This window comes from Chenopodium album, chromosome 5 (genome assembly GCF_948465745.1).
Source record: "Chenopodium album chromosome 5, dcCheAlbu1.1, whole genome shotgun sequence".
NCBI classification, from domain to species: domain Eukaryota; kingdom Viridiplantae; phylum Streptophyta; class Magnoliopsida; order Caryophyllales; family Amaranthaceae; genus Chenopodium; species Chenopodium album.
The window spans coordinates 76,916,750-76,936,609 of record NC_137838.1 but is presented as its reverse complement, the minus strand read 5'-3'; the positions used below and the strand labels follow the sequence as shown (position 1 = coordinate 76,936,609).

At 35.3% G+C, this 19,860-nt stretch overlaps 3 protein-coding genes and 1 long non-coding RNA gene across 7 annotated transcripts; 2 read left to right on the top strand and 2 right to left on the bottom strand.

Moving 5' to 3' along the window:
* The first annotated feature begins 358 nt into the window (after nt 1–358).
* Nucleotides 359–6,955, top strand: LOC145631147 (general transcription factor IIH subunit 2-like). Of its 3 annotated transcripts, none has more exons than XR_014112353.1 (6): nt 359–485; nt 905–1,223; nt 1,545–2,006; nt 2,153–2,528; nt 6,366–6,657; nt 6,738–6,955. XR_014112353.1 is itself a non-coding variant. In XM_081683240.1 (5 exons), the coding sequence occupies exons 2-5, from the start codon at nt 921–923 to the stop codon at nt 6,509–6,511; spliced, it is 1,287 nt and encodes a 428-aa protein (XP_081539366.1). In that variant the 5' UTR covers nt 394–485; nt 906–920; the 3' UTR covers nt 6,512–6,731. The 3 variants fall into 3 exon arrangements, 1 of the variants encoding a protein (XP_081539366.1); XR_014112354.1 differs by having other exon boundaries at nt 371–485; nt 918–1,223; XM_081683240.1 differs by lacking the exon at nt 6,738–6,955 and having other exon boundaries at nt 394–485; nt 906–1,223; nt 6,366–6,731.
* A 7,607-nt stretch (nt 6,956–14,562) lies between these two features.
* LOC145631145 (mediator of RNA polymerase II transcription subunit 15a-like) lies at nt 14,563–16,190 on the bottom strand. 2 transcript variants are annotated; one of them, XM_081683238.1, is made up of 4 exons: nt 15,955–16,190; nt 15,499–15,681; nt 15,311–15,399; nt 14,563–15,209 (listed from the first exon to the last, which is right to left on the bottom strand). In XM_081683238.1, the coding sequence occupies exons 1-4, from the start codon at nt 16,165–16,167 to the stop codon at nt 14,990–14,992; spliced, it is 705 nt and encodes a 234-aa protein (XP_081539364.1). In that variant the 5' UTR covers nt 16,168–16,190; the 3' UTR covers nt 14,563–14,989. The 2 variants fall into 2 exon arrangements, with proteins under 2 accessions (XP_081539364.1, XP_081539363.1); XM_081683237.1 differs by having other exon boundaries at nt 15,311–15,681.
* Nucleotides 15,448–16,463, top strand: LOC145631146 (uncharacterized). Its single transcript, XR_014112352.1, has 3 exons — nt 15,448–15,636; nt 15,980–16,220; nt 16,334–16,463. It is a non-coding gene; the product is annotated as an uncharacterized LOC145631146 (long non-coding RNA).
* A 2,473-nt stretch (nt 16,464–18,936) lies between these two features.
* Nucleotides 18,937–19,645, bottom strand: LOC145631144 (uncharacterized). Its single transcript, XM_081683236.1, has one exon. The coding sequence runs from the start codon at nt 19,575–19,577 to the stop codon at nt 19,035–19,037; it is 543 nt and encodes a 180-aa protein (XP_081539362.1). The 5' UTR covers nt 19,578–19,645; the 3' UTR covers nt 18,937–19,034.
* Between the last annotated feature and the right edge of the window lie 215 nt (nt 19,646–19,860).

Sequence of the window (19,860 nt, the reverse complement as noted above, 5' to 3'; positions counted from 1 at the left end):
ACCCCCATTTAATTTAAAATCATACCTAAACTACTTACCCCCACAAGCCACAATTAGCTTATTGGTCATTTTACATACTTAATCAACTTTAAGCTATCAGCTATTTACCAAACACTATTTACCAAACACTTTTATTCAACCTGCTAATAAAATAAGTTAGTCAAATTAGTTAAGAGTAATACAATCAGCTAGTCAAAATCAGCTAACATAATCAGTTTTCAGTTTAAACTATTCACCAAACACAACCATAAATTACCTGCGAATCCGGATGTTCTTAAGACGGATTTGGATCCGAATTTAGCAGGATCCGATCCAGATGCGACCCGTTGCCAGTTTGCCACCTCTAGATGTGTTCGTGAAACAGAATAATTTTCCCCGCTTTGGAACTTTTTCATGTGTACACTGCGGTCACTGCACTCTCCTTCTCTCTCCTCCATTGAAGCCTACTTGTGAGCTTTCTCTCCTCCATTGACGCTGCTTCTGAGGTAAACCTGTCTTTATATTCAATCATCGAATATCAATTTTTCAATTTACTCAATTTAGGGTTCTTCTGTTGGGGGATTTTTGAAACATTGGTTATAATCGCTGAAGGATTATAATGAGAATTTCATTGCTAGATTATAATCAATTTAGGGTTCTTCTAAGGTTGATTATTGAACTATTGTATGTAATTACTGAAAAATTATAACCAAAAATTTCATTGCTAGGATTTTGTTTTTCAAATTCTCAAGCCACAATATTGTAATTTGATAATTGATTCTAATTTGGTTGATAATGTTAGGTTGGAACTATGAAAATGGAATTTTTCTCCCTGTAATTCCCCCTTTCTTATTGATTCGAAGGGATTTAGGGAGTCAGGTAACTATGATTTGTATGAAAGTAACTGATTTTGAATAATTTTCAGTTTTAAGTTTTAGATAATGAGCAGCATTGAACATAGGGAGGTTAGCAATACTAGAGGAAAACGGCTTGGCCGAGACGAAGACGAGGATGATGAAGATGAGGACAATGATATGTCTGCTTGGGAGAGAGCCTATACTGATGAGAGATCATGGGAGTCTTTGCAAGAAGATGAGTCTGGGCTACTTCGTCCGATTGATAATAAGTCGATGTACCACGCCCAGTATCGTAGACGTATTCGTTCCATCTCGTCTACCTCAACCTCTGCTCGAATTCAAAAAGGTCTTATTCGATATATCTATGTTGTCATGGATTTCTCCAGGGTAATGAGTTTCCTACCATGTAGTCTTCTCTTTATAACTAAAATTCAATCATTATTGCTAGCCATAAGTCCATAGCTTATGCTTTAAGCATTGAGTTGCTGATCATGAGTTGAAAGATTTGATTTGTAGTTTTGTACTAGTGTTAAGTTGGATAAGTATATGACTGGGAAAATTATGATAACGCTTGGATTGTAATTGAGTGTAGTGAGGGATTGAAATATTGAAAAGATTGTTTTTTGAGCAGCTACTCATTCAGTCATTATTGTTGTATTATTCTGATATTTCTATTCTCAGTCTATAACCTTGAATCCTTCTCTGTAGGCAGCTGCAGAGATGGATTTCAAGCCAAGCAGAATGGCCGTTGTTGCCAAACATGTGGAGGCTTTCGTAAGAGAGTTTTTTGACCAGAATCCACTTAGTCAAATTGGTCTTGTGGGGATTAAAGATGGCATTGCTCATTGCTTAACGGATATGGGTGGTAGCCCGGAGTCTCATATTATGGCTTTGATGAAGAAGTTGGAGTGTTCAGGGGATGCGTCTTTACAGAACGCCCTAGAACTTGTTCATGAATGCTTAAATCAAATTCCATCATATGGTCATCGCGAAGTCCTTATTTTGTATTCGGCTCTTAGTACCTGTGATCCAGGTGACATAATGGAGACTATTCAGAAATGCAAAAAGTCGAAGATTAGGTGTTCAATAGTAGGTCTTTCTGCAGAGATGTTTATTTGCAAACATATATGCCAGGAAACAGGTGGATCATATGCTATTGCTTTGGATGAGGTGAGTTGTACTACTGAAAGATTGTATGATATGAAATTGATCCTATCTGTGTGCCGAAATGGTGGAGATATTTGTGCTGATGATTGTATAATATACTCTTCTAAAATGTATGTACTATTCTCTGAATTAGTTTTCCCTCCTTGTAGTTCCATCTGAAAGAGTTGTTGCTGGAGCATGCACCACCACCTCCAGCTATTGCTGAATATGCAACTGCTAACTTGATCAAGATGGGATTTCCACAAAGAGCGGCGGAAGGTGTGGTCTCAATATGTGTGTGTCATAAAGAGGCTAAGGTTGGTGCTGGATACACCTGTCCTAGATGCAAGGCTCGTGTTTGTGAGCTGCCCACAGAATGTCGCATATGTGGGCTAACACTTGTTTCTTCTCCCCATTTAGCAAGGTCATATCATCATCTCTTTCCAATAACACCCTTCGATGAGGTGTCTTTTTCAAATGGGAATATTGCGGGACAGAAATCACTCGAAACATGTTTTGGATGCATGCAGAGTTTGACAAATCCTGGTAAGCATCATACAAAAGAAGTTAGGATTTCAGTTGGTTTATTATATGTAGCTATCATGTTGCCTGACTGAGATTTCCCCCTCTTTCTTAAATGCAACCTTTGGTTTGATTGGCTGGTGTAATATGATCATATAATCTGTCTGCTTAGTGACTCAATGTGATCACCTGTCTAGTTGATATTTTTACATTGTATTTCAGAGAGCAAAAGGGCGATTACTTGTCTTAGTGGCTTTGTGATTTGTGACATGACCTGCTATAGTGTACAACAAGATCTTGCTAGGTTATGCATGTGGTAGGATTCGGGAGCTAGACTTATATTGATTTTCCTGCCATAGACATTGCTATAGTGTACAATAAGATATCAGTTGTCAGAAAAGTGTTGTGTATGTAGTATAATTAATTTGTCTTTGTAGTTTTTCAATCCATACAATCAGCTTTTGGATTAATAGAAAAAGAAGGGATCAAATTTTTACCTACACCCCAAAAATTATATTTGTAGCTTCCCAAAACATTACCTTTACCTCTAAAAGACACAGTAAAACACTGACTTACCAAACTCTTCTTTTATACCTTTTTTTAAAGTCAAAACTTTAAAAGCTACTTAGAATCTGTCTCCATGAGCCCTACGTCTTATTGGTCTGTTGGAAGAAGCACACTTGGATATTTAGTCTGGTAATGAGACAATGATTACTTTATTTTACAAAGTATTTATCTTTTTATTATTATTATTTTCAGATAAAAAGAATATTCAGATAAAAAGATTAGGCCAATACATTCCAAGCTAAATATTGACTAGTGTTTTGCTGTTCTATAAAATGTTTCCTAGCACAGTTTCTCCTAGAATGCTTACTGCATCAAGATTTAAGAGGTAGGGTTGGGTAATAATTTATTCATTTGCTTCTACTGTTGCGTTCATTATAGAACAGCAAAACACTAGTCAATATTTGGCTTGGAATGTATTGGCCTAATCTTTTTATCTGAATATTCTTTCTGCGAGAGTATGGTGCTAGTCAGCTAGTGTATTGATGGTGTTATGCCTTATGTGATGTCTATCGTTTGTCCAATACATAAGTGCTATTGCTGAAGCAGTGTGGAGTTCACAGTCTCTTCAGTACCCACAATCTGGCTCATTGCATGTATGACTTTCTAAGATCCAGTATATTTAAATATGCATAGAAAAAGGGCGAGAAAAGAGCCTTGAAGTACTGCATAGAGAATGTTTAACAAAGTTCCAGAACAATTTAGTTGCCTTGTGAATGGCAGTAAGTTAATGATCTTAATGGTTAGGACACTCTAATCTTAATGAGCAAGAATTTTCTTTGAAAGCAAACTGTTAGGACATTTGGGGTTATTTTCTAGGTCCAGTCCTGCATAACATCTACAACTTCAATAGCTTGAGAGGTCGAGCTCACAATAACAGACTCTCAACTGACTATGCTATACCATGGTTTTAAAAGCATAGGGCCACTATGAAGTTAGTAAACAAATTAAATTATTTAATTTAATGTATCCCTTTCAGCAAGTAGCCACCTTCCACTGTAAATACTTAGTTCAGTAAAGTCTCTAAATCTAGTGTGTTAGGTGGGAATCTCTATAAAGTTTGTATTTTGTAATATAAAGATCTTATTATTGTACACAAACTGCTCCCACACTGAGCAGATGGAGAAAATGAGTAACAATTAGAAGTGGAGGGAAAAGCCATATTATATGTCCTCATGTCCTGTGGACTAGGATCTGGTGGACCATCAGATCATTGTGAGGTGAATTTTGGAAACAAGTTGAGTCTATCTTTTCAGAAAAGGAGTCATTGCAAACTGGTCTAGCATCTAATTGTTAAAATTTCCTGGAATATTGTAGATGGCTACTTATTAGGCTTGTTATTCTAAATTAGTTATTCTAGTTTATATTAATCAGTATGAAATTTACGAATTATTTTGGCAATTTATCCCTTCCCTTTCTGTCACACATTACTTGTTTCTTATATTAGCCCCGATAAGTGGTGAGGCTGGATCCTGATTCAAAATTTTCTCAATCCCTTCTTTTTGCTTAATCTAAATTCTATGAATTGTAAACTGCCAAAATATAGAGTATTGCTTGTGTATTATAAACAGATTTGAAAGCCTCAAAGTCTAGAAACATGTATTCCTTCCGTCACTTTTCTATGGTTACGTTTGGTTTTTTAAATGGGTAATAAGAAAAAGACTTTGGGAGTATGTATAATTAGACTATTTGTTTAGGGAGTAGGTAAATATTTTGATAAATGGAAATATTTGCTTTGGGAGTGGATAAATGTTTTGATAAATGGAAATAGTTGATTTGGAAATATGCAAATGTTTTGGTAGATGGGAATAATTACATTGAAAGTAGGTTTTATTATGGTAAATGTATTGGGAGTGTGAATATGTGGGGATATAAGTGTAAAGTTAGTATTCTATTTTAGGAAATTTAAGAAATGTAACCTTAGAAAGGTGACACCCACCAATTAGCTATTGGTGTAGTGGTGTGTGAGACTACACTTGTAGGGAGGACCGTAATGTTCGATCCCCCACAACGGCAATTGGGAGAGGACTGGAACCTAACCACCCAGAACTGATTCTTGAATCCGGATTAGCCCAAAGGGTGAACCGGGTGGAACACCAAAAAAAGAAAGGTGACACCCAAAATAGAATATGTAACCATGGAGGGAGTATTTTGATAATTGTCTTGTTAACTGAACTAAGTGAAAGATAAAGGAACATTAACTGAGACTTTTTCAACCATTTGGGGATTGATATAGAGTAGGAGCATTAAGACCCTACTGCTGTGGGACTTGGGGGGAGGGGTGGGGAAGGTATGTCGTTGATAGAGTTATGTCATCGGATTTGGTTGCCAGATGCAGTGCATGACTTCTTCCAGGGGTTGAAAATTGAATGCATCAATGTGATCAACTGAAGCTGTGTTTCTGGGAAATAAGAGATGATTTGTGATTTGAGTCAGGAGTAAATGGTGTTGATCTGAGTGAAATAATCTGACAATATTTTCCGTTCGAGAGGAATCTTATTGGCTAGATGCAAAATTGAATGTCTAAAAGTGTGTAAAGTACTTTTGATCTGGGATCTTCAGCTGATTGATAGCAAGTGCTCTGGCAGCTTAAAGTCTTGTCAAGCTGTCCACCTGATCTTTCCTCTGATTTATCTAAATAATAAAGTTGACTGTAAGTTACTAAGTTGTTTTCTAGTCTTGCTTATTACTTCCTCCGTATTTTATTACTTGCTCCATTTCTCCTTGTGCGAAGTTTTAGGAGGAAATCCAGGAATAGTAGAAAGTAAGCTAGTGGGGAGTAAATAGTAAAATATTATTAAAAGTTTCCAAAAAAATTAGTATAATATTATTACTAGTGGGAATGAAAATAGTAAAATATTATTAAAAGTTTCAAAAAAAAAAAAAAAAAAAGGAGCAAGTAATAAAGTACGGTCGCAAAAGGAAAGTGGGGCAAGTAATAAAATACGGAGGGAGTAAGCACTATCTTTCAGTAGGCAGGAAAAACACTTAAAATCACCATATCTAGTAAGAAATCTATGTAAGATGGGGGGCCTGTGGTGGAGTTAGCCTACTAAATAGAGGTATCTGACAGTACCTGATGAGTACTTGTGCTGATCTTTAATGATAGTAGTGGTACATTTCACTTGTCAGTAGATATGACAATGGAATTAAAAAGGCCGGAAATCCTTTTGTAGTCAGTAAGCTTGTAGTCGTGCTTTAGCTGTTTGTTGCTCTGTTCTTCAGAAAAAAGCATTTTTTATTAGTGAGATGATTTTTATTTATTGATTTTCTTACAAATTAATTTGGTTCATGCAGGGACTGGATCCATTTACTGTGTTAAATGCCCAAAATGCAAAAAGTATTTCTGCATTGATTGTGACATTTATATTCATGAAAGTTTGCATAATTGCCCGGGCTGTGAGAGTTTAAGACATTCCACTCCAGTCAATGCTGGTGTATAATGAAAGACCTGTACTTTCTCTCTCTCCCTATGACAAATGGTGAGGTTTTATTCTTTATTGCTGGTGGAGCTGACTGTAGTCAATTGGTTTAGTTGCATCTGTTGCCTCTGCAGCCACTGCCTCTAACACCGGATAAACACATTTTTGTAAGCCTTCAGGATTATATATTGTTTGGATCTTTCATCAGATTTTGAGTCCTTTCACCCTGATATAGTCTTCTCCACAGATGTATGCTGATGCTGAGCTGAGGTCACTGTCACGATTTGAAGAGTTATATGGGCAATGTGATTCTCCCGGCCACAGTTCTCTTGTATACTAGTATTCAGTTATTGACAGTAGTATGACAAGTCATTAGATAATGTTAAAAGAAAATTTTGTTTATTAGGATACTAGGATTGGAAGATTCAATAGAAATTTATTCAAATCTTATTCTCTTTTTGTTTCTTCATTTGGCTGCTTTAACCCTATTTGGCTGACTTCTGGGAAAGCTTTGAGGATGTGTGAACAGAAAACAGGGTTTGCTTATAATTTGGGTTTGAGTCCTCGAAAGTAAATCCTTGTATATTCAATTCCAAACAAGATCTTGATTCAGAAATGATGAGCATTTGAATCAAATCAAAGCTTTGCTATGAATTGTTACTCTTTCGTGCTTAAAGCTCTAAGTGGATTTCAGTTGAGAAGTACAAATTATTTTTGGGTATGATGAAATAAATGTGGAAAAAGGGGGGAAAGATAATGAAATGAATTGAATTTGAATTTGGAATCGTTGCAGCAATGGAAGATTATATTGTTGTTACTCGACTGTCGAGGAAAAAACAAGTTCGATCTTCTTCATTGAACTATTGCACATTAGCTCAAGTCTGACCTCTGCAATCTAAACTACAGGGGGAAAAACAATAAAATTAATTACTTATTCATAACGCGTGTGCAAGATAATCTCAAGTATGTAGGGGGGAAATCAATCTGTCGATCCATTGCAACCATAATCGCGTTGCAAGAGAGGTCAGAACTCGGAATCCATGAGTTGAATGAAAGATAATTTGGGTAAGTTATCGAAGATTAAAATTAAAGCACATGTTTTTGGTTATCGAAGATAATGGTCCAAAAGGAGGCTATTGTAATATTAGAGCTCTCAGAATTGTCTATATGCACAAAATTTCCCTGTTTCTTGTGTTCGAGAAATATATTAGAAACTCGAGAACATTTCTGAGTTGAATGAGAAAGGACTTACAGGCGACATGATTGCAAGTCGTTTCTTTAAACTCTCACTGAGGGTCATATAAGACACCTAACGAGTAACAGCAGTCCCTTTACTAGATTCAGAATCAAGATCAGTAGAACTGTAGAAGTTATTTCTACCCGACCCTCGATCAATTTCTTGTTTATCTCTTTAACTTCAGTCCCTACAAGGCCATGGTTAGGATGCTATGGATATGCATCGAATCAAGAAACCAGCAAGCAACATAAACAGATATTTATGCATAGAAACGCGGTATTAATATGCTTCACGAGAATGTAATTTGAACTGAACTAATAATTTCCTAAAATGTTTAGGATTGAAGAATTTCAATACATCCTTTAATTCAGTTGATATTGAATCTGTACTGATAAATTGATAGAAATAACACAGTACAGCTAGTTAAATCATGTCATAACCTCAATTGTGGGAGGTTAAAATAATGTAGCATACAAATTCCAAACACAGTTTTGTATATAGCTTATGATGGGGTGGAGTATGGACGACTATGAGTAAACGCCATCTCCAAGCGACCATACAATCTACAGTTGATAGCACACCACTTTATTAGGCCGACGATTACCCCTGCCTGATGCATCGATGTCACGTTTCATTTTTCAATAAGATAACCCATTATAGGATCATATTCTTCATAATCATCCATAAATGGATTAGATTCATCAGCACCAAAACTTGCATACTTGGGTAACCTGTCCATATCGTTGATGGCTGAATACATATCATTTACGGCTCTCTTCAGAGTATCTTTAGATACTCTCTGAACCTGAAAGGTAATACAAATGTGTTAAACATCAGTTAATGGAGGACCAGATTTCTGAATGACAAAGTATAAATTATAGAGTAATATTTAAACAGACATACAGCACGAACTAAGCGATCAATAGGCAGCATTGCAGATTGTGGAGTCTGGCTGCTTTCTGCAGCACCATCTGATGGTAAATGTGTAGTTATTGTTCCATATGTTACAAGGGAAGCTGACTTATCTTGCACCTCAGCATCGCGTGCAGCTGCTATTGCTCCAATCTCATTAGGTGAAACAGACCGAGCAATCTCTCTTATTTCTTTAGGTGCAGAAGATGGTGTTATTGGAGTTGTAGCTGAATAAACTGGCAAGGAAGTTATTGTTCCGGATGATGTTACAATGGAAGCAAACTTAACTTGCACCTCAGTCTCCTTAGGTACAGAAGACGGTGTTACTGGAGTTGGAGCTGAATCAGCTGCAGCCATCGAGGCCACATTCTGTGACATTGCTCTAGGATCTGAAACACATGATGTATTCTTTTTCTGCAACGGAGGCTGTTTGGTAGATTTTGGGCGGCCTCTTTTAGGTTTGGTTGAGGGCATAAACATCGAATCCATAATGTCTTTCTCTTTTGGCTTCCTTAATTGCTGTTTTTTCAGAGGTCGATCCATATCTGATGGCTGCATTGGCTCTGAATTTCGCTTCAAATTAAGAGGCTGAAATAAGCCAAGAAATCTTTGTCAGAATTCAGTTTGTCCTTTGATAAAACACTTCTAAACTGTTGTTTTTTCAGATGCCATTCTAAGGAAATCGCGATAAGAAAATTTACAGGTAAGATATTTCTATGGCAGGCAGAAAGTTATGAGCTCAATGATTTTCAAGTTCAGTTGAGCTCAAGATAAATCAAGCTCAGCTCAACTTGTGATCGATAATACTTATACTGCTAAGCATGATATACTCACAGAATTTTGTTCCGCAGTACCCCGAGAGCCATTATTCAGCACAGCTTGCATGTCTATCTGCTTTGGTGCAATAAGACCATAAGAAATCGGAGCATCAAATGGTGATTGCGGAAACACATTTTTGCTAGCAAGGGCTCCATGCTGTACCAATGGAGTATTTTGCAGTTGGTTTACAGAAATCCGTTCATTTGAGACTGCTTTTGGTGCTTGGTTCTTCATACAGTTGAAGAAATGTGTAATTGTACTCAAATTTTTACAAATTCTGTCTTTAGGAAAGCAAGTAAGATCACTTTCAGAATACTGCAGAAATCTGATCATTAGTTCACAATTCTTGAGGTATTTGGCCTTTTCATGTTGAATCACACCTTGCACCTGCAACAAATTAAAGATCGATTTACAGATACAAGCATTAGAAAATCGATAGTGCCTCTACTAATCGAAACAACAAAAACAAAAACCATACAAAGTACACCTTATGTCCAGTTGTTAACATTGCTTTAGGGCACAGAGATTAAGCAACTTCGGAGAAAAGATAAAAGAAACAACAATGTATAGCAAAACAAGAACACTGACTAATAGCTGAATATACCTTTGCACAATCTTCCTTTGCTTTTTTAAGCATACTAATTAGTTCAGGTAAGTACTCCATCTTTGCTTGGCGATACTGCAATACACCCACAAAAAAATTTAAAGGTTTGTGTTCAATGAAAATTCATGCTGCTACAATGTTATAGAAACTTTTGAAAAGTTTATTCAATTCAACAAAAAAACTTGTTATTTCTTTGTCAACAGAATCAAGTTTCCTTTGAAACTGATTTATGTATATCTACTTGTCAAGGAAACTTATCGAACAAATATGATACACACTGATCCATGATAAAAGGGAATCTGAAATGATTCACAACTTCATAAGTATATTAAGATTTTAAACAGCTTTACCTCCATCAGGAGAAGCTTCCAATCAGCTGCATTAACTGCTCCAGCATCAAGAAAGGATGCTGTAGAATCAAGAATGAAAGAAAATGAGGTTTCGATAACAACTGTGAGATAGATAGCTACAAAGTTACAACTATAAATAATAAATTTGCGAAATATATACTAAGAAAGATAACATATTGATTGATATCTTACATGATGGAGTTTGTGCAGGCGATGTTTGTGACTGAAAAACATCAAAATTTTGAACACCAGCAGGACTACTTGGCATGTAGGACTTTTGTACACCAGTAGTATTATGAAATCTAGTCCCCTGCTCCAATGGCATCACCATCGAACTTATAAGAGGCTGTGATTGTTGTTGTTGTTGTTGTTGTTGATAGCCTCCTATATTCAGCCTCCTTTCGTTTATTATTGGCCTACTATGTTGCACTAATGGATGTTGGAGCGCGTCTCTCTGAGGAACATTCTGCCTCTCAAATGCTCCACCCTGCTGGAACTGGTGTAAACCTGTCGATTGCATAGGTGTGTTCCTTTGAGGCATTGTTGGCACTGCAGCAGGCATGGACATCATCTGTGATGCTTGGATCGGATGTGAAGTACTTGGAAACGAAAGCAGAGAAGAACTGGCATTGTAGATTGGTTGTGCAGACTGATTGGCATGAACTACTGGTGTCTGAATCACATTACTCCTCAATGGATTTCCTGGATGATAAAATTCAATTGTTATATCAAATCTAGTATGATATTAAACCTGTATCAATTACAAGACTACTTTATTTGTTAAATGGGATATGACCATAATTAACAACCACATATCATAATATATATAACACGTTAAAACTTGTATTCAACGGGTGTATGGATGTATTCTATACAAGAATAATCTTAGTCACTCCAAATCACATTAAGATTAATTTCGTTAATTTTATACTCTTACCTGATGTGGGTGTTTTACTTTTTTTTTCTAAGGTGTCCAGCTTATTCCTGATCATATCCAGATATTCATCCTGCATAATAAAATAAATAAATAAAAAATGGAAGCAGGAAGTAAATTTGAGTAATACTAAAAAGTCAACACTCATTGAGTCAACACAAACGCACAAATTACTCAATTTTATCTTAAATTTTCACTAACTAACGAGTGCACATACTAATGTAAGTATGTAACCTTATACATAAAAATCTGGTTAATCAGTCACTTTTATCCCTTGTTTGGACAATTTATGAATATTAAATTATTAATATACATGTATCGGAGATAATTAAATACTACTATATACGAACTTTAAGACTATTAATTTCGAACTAAAGGAATACCATCAATTAGTAAAAACACGCGTACCCTATTTGTTGCTTTCTTAAATATTCCCGCCTCGATATTGAGAGATTGGTTTCTAAGTCGAACATTGTAACTGGGGTCAGTAGGGTTGTTTCCCAACTCTATCACTTTCTTGACGAACCTGAATTTTACATAATATTTTAAAAATTTAATTAAACTAAATTCATAAAACTTAAACAAAAATAAAATCGTAGGGCAAAACCCCAAAATTAAAAAAATACAATGTAGAAAAGAATGAAGTAATTGAAAATCAAGCATTCATATAAACAATTTCCTAAGAAAATAATCAAGAAATTTATAATTAATCAAAATAATTAAAAACTATTAATTAAATAATTTAATTAAAGTATTTTCTAAAGAAAAATAAAATAATTAATGTATTTACATGTTAAACACTTTCCGACGGAAATCAAAAGTCAATCCATTGGGTTGATCATTATTGGCCTCCATTGATTTATCTTCAACCATATTTTACACTGCAAAAAAATTAATACTTTAACATTATTAATTTAAAAAGATACAATTTTTATTGATGAAGTATTAACAAATTCAAGTATTAACAAATTCAAGTATATTAATATAAAAATGATTACTTTAACGAGGGTTTCACCTAGATTATAATTGTAGGTTACAACAACATTGGTTTTTGATTTGCGGCGAAAAAAAATTATGAGAGATTTGTGAGTTTCTCTGGTTTTGTCTAGGGGAAATAGGTAGAAGTGAGGAGACTGAGGAGTTTCAACTATATATATACACGATATTTAAGGATACTTTTCGGGCTGAGGTAATATTTGTGCATAATTAAGGATATTTATTTAATTTTCCAATTATTTTCCACTAAGGGGTAATTTGGATAGGCCCATAGTAGAGGTGATTATGGGCTGTGATGGGCTGAAGGCAAAAAATCAGCCCAATAGGGTTAGGCCAAAGTTTGGCCGAAATTGTTTTTTCTAAACTTCTAAGGGGTTGTTTGGTTCGCACGGGGTAATCGGAATGGAATGAACAAAGGGAAACAATCGGAATGGAATGAAAAAAACCCCAATTTTGCCGTGTTGTTTGTTTTGAATAACAAAGAAAACACTGCCACCAATCCACCACCACACCACCACATTGCTTCACTTCCCACAATTTCCAGCCACCACCCTCAAAACCCTAGGCGAGAGGGGAGATCTGTAAGGGCGCGGGGAGGTGCGGCGACGGGTGGGGGACGAGCGGCGGTGCAGTGGCTGGGTTTTACGATGGTTTAGGTGGGTAGTAGGATGGTGGTATGGTGTTGTTGGGGTGGTTAATTAGGGGACGGGAATAGAAATACCTAGGGGGAGGTGGGGAATCAACTTGGAAGAATTTGGGGGAATGAAGAAGGTAAACGGAATGGGAAAAATACAAAGGGAATGATAGCAGTTAATTCCCATTCCCTTTGATGAATACCCCCAATCAAACGGCCCCTACATATTAATTTAACTATTGGATTTTTCGGGTTATTTCGGACCGTAAAAAACAACTAAAAATGTAATTGATGGTTCTCCATGGCTCGCCCAAAAAAAAGTTTAATTTTTGCCGGCCATGACCTATCCAAAGTTGGACCCATCTTTATTACCTCTAGTCCGTAGGTGCGAACAAATAATTGAGCTAATCTTGGCCTTGATCCTGGTCGAGATATTGGTTATCCGGTTCGTGTTTTTATATTTTTGATTGAATCTGAACCGCCTTTTAAAATTTTCAAGACATTCGAAATATTCATTTTTTGTATAAATATATTATTAACACTAAACTATTAAGTAACACTTCATCAACTTATTAAAAATTTTGAATATTAAGGGGGAAAAAAAATCAAATATCCTACCCCGTATCAACTTCATAAACAGTCTTATTTAAAGTTATTTTGGGTGTCATTTAGATCGGGTCAAGGACTTTGTAGAATTGTAGTCTGTACTACTACTTCATTAAAGTTCGTGTGATCGGGCACTCTGTATGAGTTAATATTTTACCGTATTCTGTGTAATCGAATATGAGTCAATTTTATGTACTTTCGTAGTCCACGCTCTCTTTTTAAGTACTCTTTTTTTTAGAATGCACTATGTGAGGAAGCGCAACGGGAATTGGCGGGCGCGCTTCAACATCAGCGATGAGGGTTATATTGCCACGAATTCGAAGCAAATATTATGGAGATCTAAGGTATCTCTTACTCACTCCATTTCCCAATTCATATATTGTTGGATTCATGTCAAATTTGTTAATTATTTGATCCCAATTCATGCACATTTCATCTTGAGAATAAAGAAATCTGATGTTTTTGTATGAATGTTAATTTTAACATGAACAAGAATTCAATAAAAATGGAAAATTGGATACTTTTAAGAGAAAAAAATTGCAAATTTTGTTGAAATGGCTAGATTAGAATGTTAGAGAACTTATTTAGCGGACTAGGGTTTTTGGGTGATTGAATTGTTAAGTAATAATTAAGGTTTTATGATGAGATTATCAGATTACAAGACAAATAATTCAATATATTGGCTGTGTCAAATGGTGAATATAAATGTAATAGGTGATGAATACACCAAAAAAAAGGTGCAATTTAAGGGAAAAATTAGCCCCATGTAAAATATTGCAAGTTTAGTATGGTTAGAGGACTTACAATGAAAAGGGGATAATTTATTTGTTAACTAATGATTGCGAACTCGTGATATTAGAGTGTTGATATGTATCCTATGAGTGGGCGAGATCATAAGAGATTTGAGTATGTATGTGGTAGAGTTGTGTAGCAATGTTACTAAGAGAATTTATGTGGTAGAGTTGTGTAGCAATGTTACTAAGAGAATTGGAATGTATGTGGTTAAGTTGTGTAGCAATATTAATAAGTGATATGAAATGTATGTGGTAGAGTTGTGTAGCAATATTAGTAAGAAATTTGAAATGTATGTGGCAGTGTTGTGTAGCAATATTAATATGCGAATTGAAATGTATGTGATAGAGTTGTGTTGCAATGTTAATACGAGAACTTAAATGTATTTGATGGTTGAAAGCACGATACTTAGAGCCATTATTAGAAGTTAAAAAGGCTCGGCTGGTAAAACAAAGTACGAGTATTGGTTTCTAAATCCAAATCTCACAAAAATAATTCTAAATTGGGAGTTTGTAAGATTGTAACAAGGTTATTCTAGATTGTATCCAACCGAACTTGTAATAATCGAGTAACTGAGTGATTGATCTGCCATCCTGTTGTTACATGCATGATTGATCAAACAATGGTTTGCTCTGCAAAATGCTCCTTAGTTGCAAGTGTGCTGATCTGTTCGTTGATTGTTAGTCCTTTCTCTGCTTGCTTATGGGAAAAATCATAGAAAGTTGACCAAGCGCAGTGATCCCAAGCACCAGCCAACTCTTTCAGTTTCTCCAGGCCTTCAGCAAAGCTGTAAAATCTATACTTTGCTTCCTTCAGCATTTCTTTAACCTCTTTACTGCAACAGAACAACCAATATGTTAAATTTGTTAATAAATTCCCGTTGTCATCATTCCAATCAAGCACGGCTTTACAAAAGGAGCTGAAGCTTTTACTCACCTATATCCAACTGGCTGCCTGTCTAAGATCTGAGGAGGAGAATCGGGATAATCTGAGGGAACAAGAAACTCTATTGCAATAGCTCCTGGCTGCAATATATATAAATAAAGCCATGATTTAGTGAGTAGGTGTATGAATGTGATGACAATTTCATCAGACATCTTCAAGAAGAAGAGGAAAGGACATACTGGTATCGAGGATGCAAATTGCTCCATGATTGCACTGGAGAAAGCTATCGGATTATAGGAACACCTCACAACAGTCTTGTTCATGGCCCCAAAAGCAGAAGATGAGACAGAATCCACTTCAAGTACAATATTGCCCAGGTTATTGTTTATCTTTCTGATATCATCAAGTAATTTTTGGTTTGGCTGCAGCAAAACTCATGCAATCAAGAAATGATCATGTCATTAGTAAAAATTTTGGCGCATACATATAGGTTCATCACTTACAAGAATGGAAAATCTTAATTCATCATCTGAACTCCATACCATCATTGATTTAAGTTTTTCAAATATCTGTAGAGCCTCATCATTTAAGTCTTTCTAAATGTATATCCTTGTAGTACATACATATTTGGTTTGGCTAAAAGCATCTTATTAGAACATACAATGTATAGTCGCTGGAAATATTGTATGCCTTACCTCATTTTTAGTCTCTTCTGTGTAGGAATCATGACTATCCGAACTCATTGACATGTCTGTGCTAGGAGTACCAGAGTCCTCTAGTTGAATTAGTATTGGAGACTCAGCTAAATCATCTGTATCATTTGTGGCTGAGGTATTGTTATCCGTTGAACAGTTATGAGCTTCAGTAGAACTCAACTGTACATGGAAGGCAAAAGATTTGTTAAACATTCAGCAGGACTGCATAGATCATGGCATCATGCAGATGATGCAGCAATCACAGGGTGAACAATTATGCATAACCCTCTTTTTATAGCTTTTCTTACTTAAACCACCAATTGTAAGTCAATTGAAATGACGTAGAATAACAAAATGCGCTATTAAATGTTATTTGCAGATATTCAATTGTAGAGGCTTTTTGTCATTTGACCATGGCATGCTGATAATTGTAATTTAGGATGGTTTGTGAAAACTTCAAAGGCAGGATAAGTGTAATAAAGTGTACCTCTTGTAGTATTGGTGACTCAGCTAAATCATCTGTATCATTTTTGGCTGAGGTATTGTTATCCGTTGAACAGGTATGAGCTTCCTTAGAACTCAACTGTACATGGAAGGCGAAAATTTTGTTAAACATTCAACAGGACTGCATAGATCATGACATCATGTAGATGAGGCAGTAATCACAGGGTGAACAATTATGCTTTTCTAATGAGAGTTTTCCCTAAAATAACCCTCTTTTATAGCTTTTCTTACTTAACAACCAATTGTAGTAAATGATGTAGAATCACAAAATGCGCTATTAAATGTTATTTGCAGATATTCAATTGTAGAGGCTTTTTGTCATTTTACCATGGCATGTTGATAATTGTATTTTAGGATGGTTTGTGAAAACTTCAAAGGCAGGTTAAGTGTAATAAAGTGTACCTCTTGTTGTGAGGCGCTTTCAGTAGCACTCTCTGTAGGTTCTGAAAACAAGTTGGCTTCTGGACTTGTGTAATCGTATTGCACCGAAACTGTAACTTCAAGAACACCAGGTTCAGTAGACTCCGGAACTGAGGCTGGCCAAGTGACCTCACAATCCAAAACATACGGTGTGAGAGCTGTCGCTGGAGGCTCGGTGATGACTGCAGAAAGCGGAGTAACTTCAGTAGAGTTACAATTGTGACTCGAGGTCTGCAGCAAGGTTTCTTCAACAATGAATGGGCACGAGAACAGCAAGTCGATGAAGTCATCTTCATCTTTTGGCAGCTGATGTGGCATTGTTGGTGGTGTCATTTTAGAGTATGAATGACTAATTGGTTTCAGATTGTAATTCAGATTAAGATGCTGTAATTAAGGGAGCAAACTCAGTCAGAAATTCTAAATTCTGTGTACCATTATTTTATATATAAAAAAAAAAGTATTCTACAGAGTACTTATTATGCATTTCAAAAATATTGCATCAAAAACAAAGCAAGAATTGTGATTTGCTATCAACAAACAATAAGGATTTACTTCTATTATGAAATTGGCAAAGAAAACTATGCAAGATCAGTGTTCCATCTATAAAATTTGATACAAAATGCCGATTTTTGCTAATTAAAATGAAATTAAACGAAGGGAAAGATTTCTACATACATATTTGTATGAGTTTTATTTTCCAATTATTTCATATAGTCTACGGAAAACATAGAGATTGTCAAATTATTAGCCAAAATTATAAACTTGTCATTAATCAAGCAACAATATTCCATGACAAAAACCTCCCAAGATTTCAAAATTGATAATTGAACGTCTTTGTTATCTACTAATTGAAGAACTTGAATCAAGAAATAAGATTAACAATGATACCCACAAAATTTATAATAATTATTCATGTACTGGAATAAAAATACATTTAAAAAATCCAAGAAAACAGAGTATTAATGGTGAAGTAAAATGATGATGATGACGAAATTAAAGGGTTTTAAAAGGGAAATATTATTGGTAGAGAAAAACCAGGCGTTTTAATTCAAAAAAAAAAAAAAAAAAGAAATTTAATGGGTTTCATCCAGATTATTGATTGATGATTTACACATGAAATCGAAAAGAAAAGAAAAAAAACAGAGGATTTCATCCAAAAATTCACCAGTTCTTGAAGAATTAGCTTGTATACAGGGCAGCAATGGAGTTTAGTGTATACGCGAAGATTCGAAAGAAAAGGAATACATTACCAGCTAACAAAGGAGAAGGTTGGTCTCTCACTAGAAGAAGGGAGAAGATGAAATGCCGAGAACTGTAGCAAGAAATTGAAGGGAAGAGGATTAAACAGTAGGGTCGTATTTAAACTTTATACCTCAATCTCTTTTACTGCGTACTCCGTATGTTTATTCATGGACGATACGAGTTTTGTTTAAAGTTTTGAGGTTGGTATCTAAGATATGACATAAATTATCGTCCATATTTTTGCTTTTATGGTGATCCGAATAAGAAAATTAGTGTGTTAGTCTCTAATTATTACCCTTTAAAAAAAACTTTGTCGAATGTCACATAGTATGTAGTAATGTATTGATCTATATAAATAAGCTACTCAAAGTGGATAAATGGCTATGGAATACACACCACATCACTCAATTCAATAGTTGCCCAAAAAAATTTACTTTTTACAAAGGCTTAGTGAAGAAGTAGTTGATATGTACTCCGTATCTAAAATTTTATTTAGTTTTCAAAGTAAATACGAGTGATCCTTATTATTTTTCACAAAAATTATGAAACAAAAAATTTATTATATGAAAAACCACTTTAGGCATGAACATTTATTAGAATTAATTTAGTTGGAAAAATTCTAATGTGATGTTGACTTTTGACAAAATAAGGAAAATATGAAGTGATAACAACTTATATTCTTAAAAAGAAGGAATTGTGGATGCCAGCTAGATTAATTGGTTAAAGTATTAAGGGTGATATTCAAGACATAGAATTGAATTCCGTCTACATTATTGTCCTTGCGACTCTCTATCTCAAAATAAATAAATAAATAAATGGCAATCAAAATGTAATAATTGTTGTATTCATAAATATGAAGACTTAGTATTAAAGTTGGTACAAAATTACAATAATTGATGTTGAATTAATGACAATTACATTTGAGGAACATCAGTAGAAAGAAAACTAAACATGACCATATCACGAGTCTTCCCTTTCTGAATACAAAACTTTCTCAAAACACCCTCTTTCAAAAACCCAGCCTTCTCTAGCACCTTTTGTGACCCCTTATTCTCTACATCCACAAGAGCCTCTAGCCTCTCCAACTCCGGCCGCTCCTCGAATATCGTACACCTCACCGCCTTCACCGCCCACGTAGCGATCCCTCGGCCCCAATACTTGGATGCCAAGACATAACCCAACTCCCCCCTACACTTATCATTTCCTGTGTTACATGTAACAGAAATAGCACCAATTGCCCTATTGTTAAGGCATATTACCCTATAATAAGGATGGTTTATGACAAAGTTGTTTATGTACTCAATAGCTTGGTCCTTTGAAGTGTAGGTGTCCCAGCTACAAAATTGTGTCACTTGATCATCTGATACCCATACCATCAGATCATCTACATCAGTTGTGGGATCAAAGAGTCGAATTGAAAGGTTGGATTGGTTGAGTTGATCATCTTGCTTAGCCATAATTTTCTTCTAATTTTGATAGTTTGATATTGAGTAAATTTGATAATTGCATCATATACTACAACATTTCTTTACTATATATACACACACAATTATTAGATGAGGAAGTTTCAAAGAAGATTGATGTGTGTGATTTGGCATTTAAAGGTGGTCAATATTGGAGTTGACTGGCCGACTTTATTGACTTAGCTTTTGAGTCAGTTCTATATCTTTTACAAGTTGCCCAATCATGTAAACCAGAGTACCCTGCTAATCCAAATACTTGCTATAGTGTCGCTTTTGT

Bases quoted from the DNA above. Each gene is read 5' to 3' on its own strand.
- LOC145631147 (XM_081683240.1), top strand. From the start codon at position 921: ATGAGCAGCATTGAACATAGGGAGGTTAGCAATACTAGAGGAAAACGG. The intron at 2,007-2,152 runs GTGAGTTGTACT...CCCTCCTTGTAG, and splicing joins ATGCTATTGCTTTGGATGAG to TTCCATCTGAAAGAGTTGTT. The intron at 2,529-6,365 runs GTAAGCATCATA...TGGTTCATGCAG, and splicing joins GCAGAGTTTGACAAATCCTG to GGACTGGATCCATTTACTGT.
- LOC145631145 (XM_081683237.1), bottom strand. From the start codon at position 16,167: ATGTTTAACAAATCTTTTGCCTTCCATGTACAGTTGAGTTCTACTGAA. The intron at 15,682-15,954 runs GTAAGGCATACA...GTTTTGCTGCAG, and splicing joins CAGAAGAGACTAAAAATGAG to CCAAACCAAAAATTACTTGA. The intron at 15,210-15,310 runs GTGAGTAAAAGC...GTTCTGTTGCAG, and splicing joins AGGCAGCCAGTTGGATATAG to TAAAGAGGTTAAAGAAATGC.
- LOC145631144 (XM_081683236.1), bottom strand. From the start codon at position 19,577: ATGGCTAAGCAAGATGATCAACTCAACCAATCCAACCTTTCAATTCGA.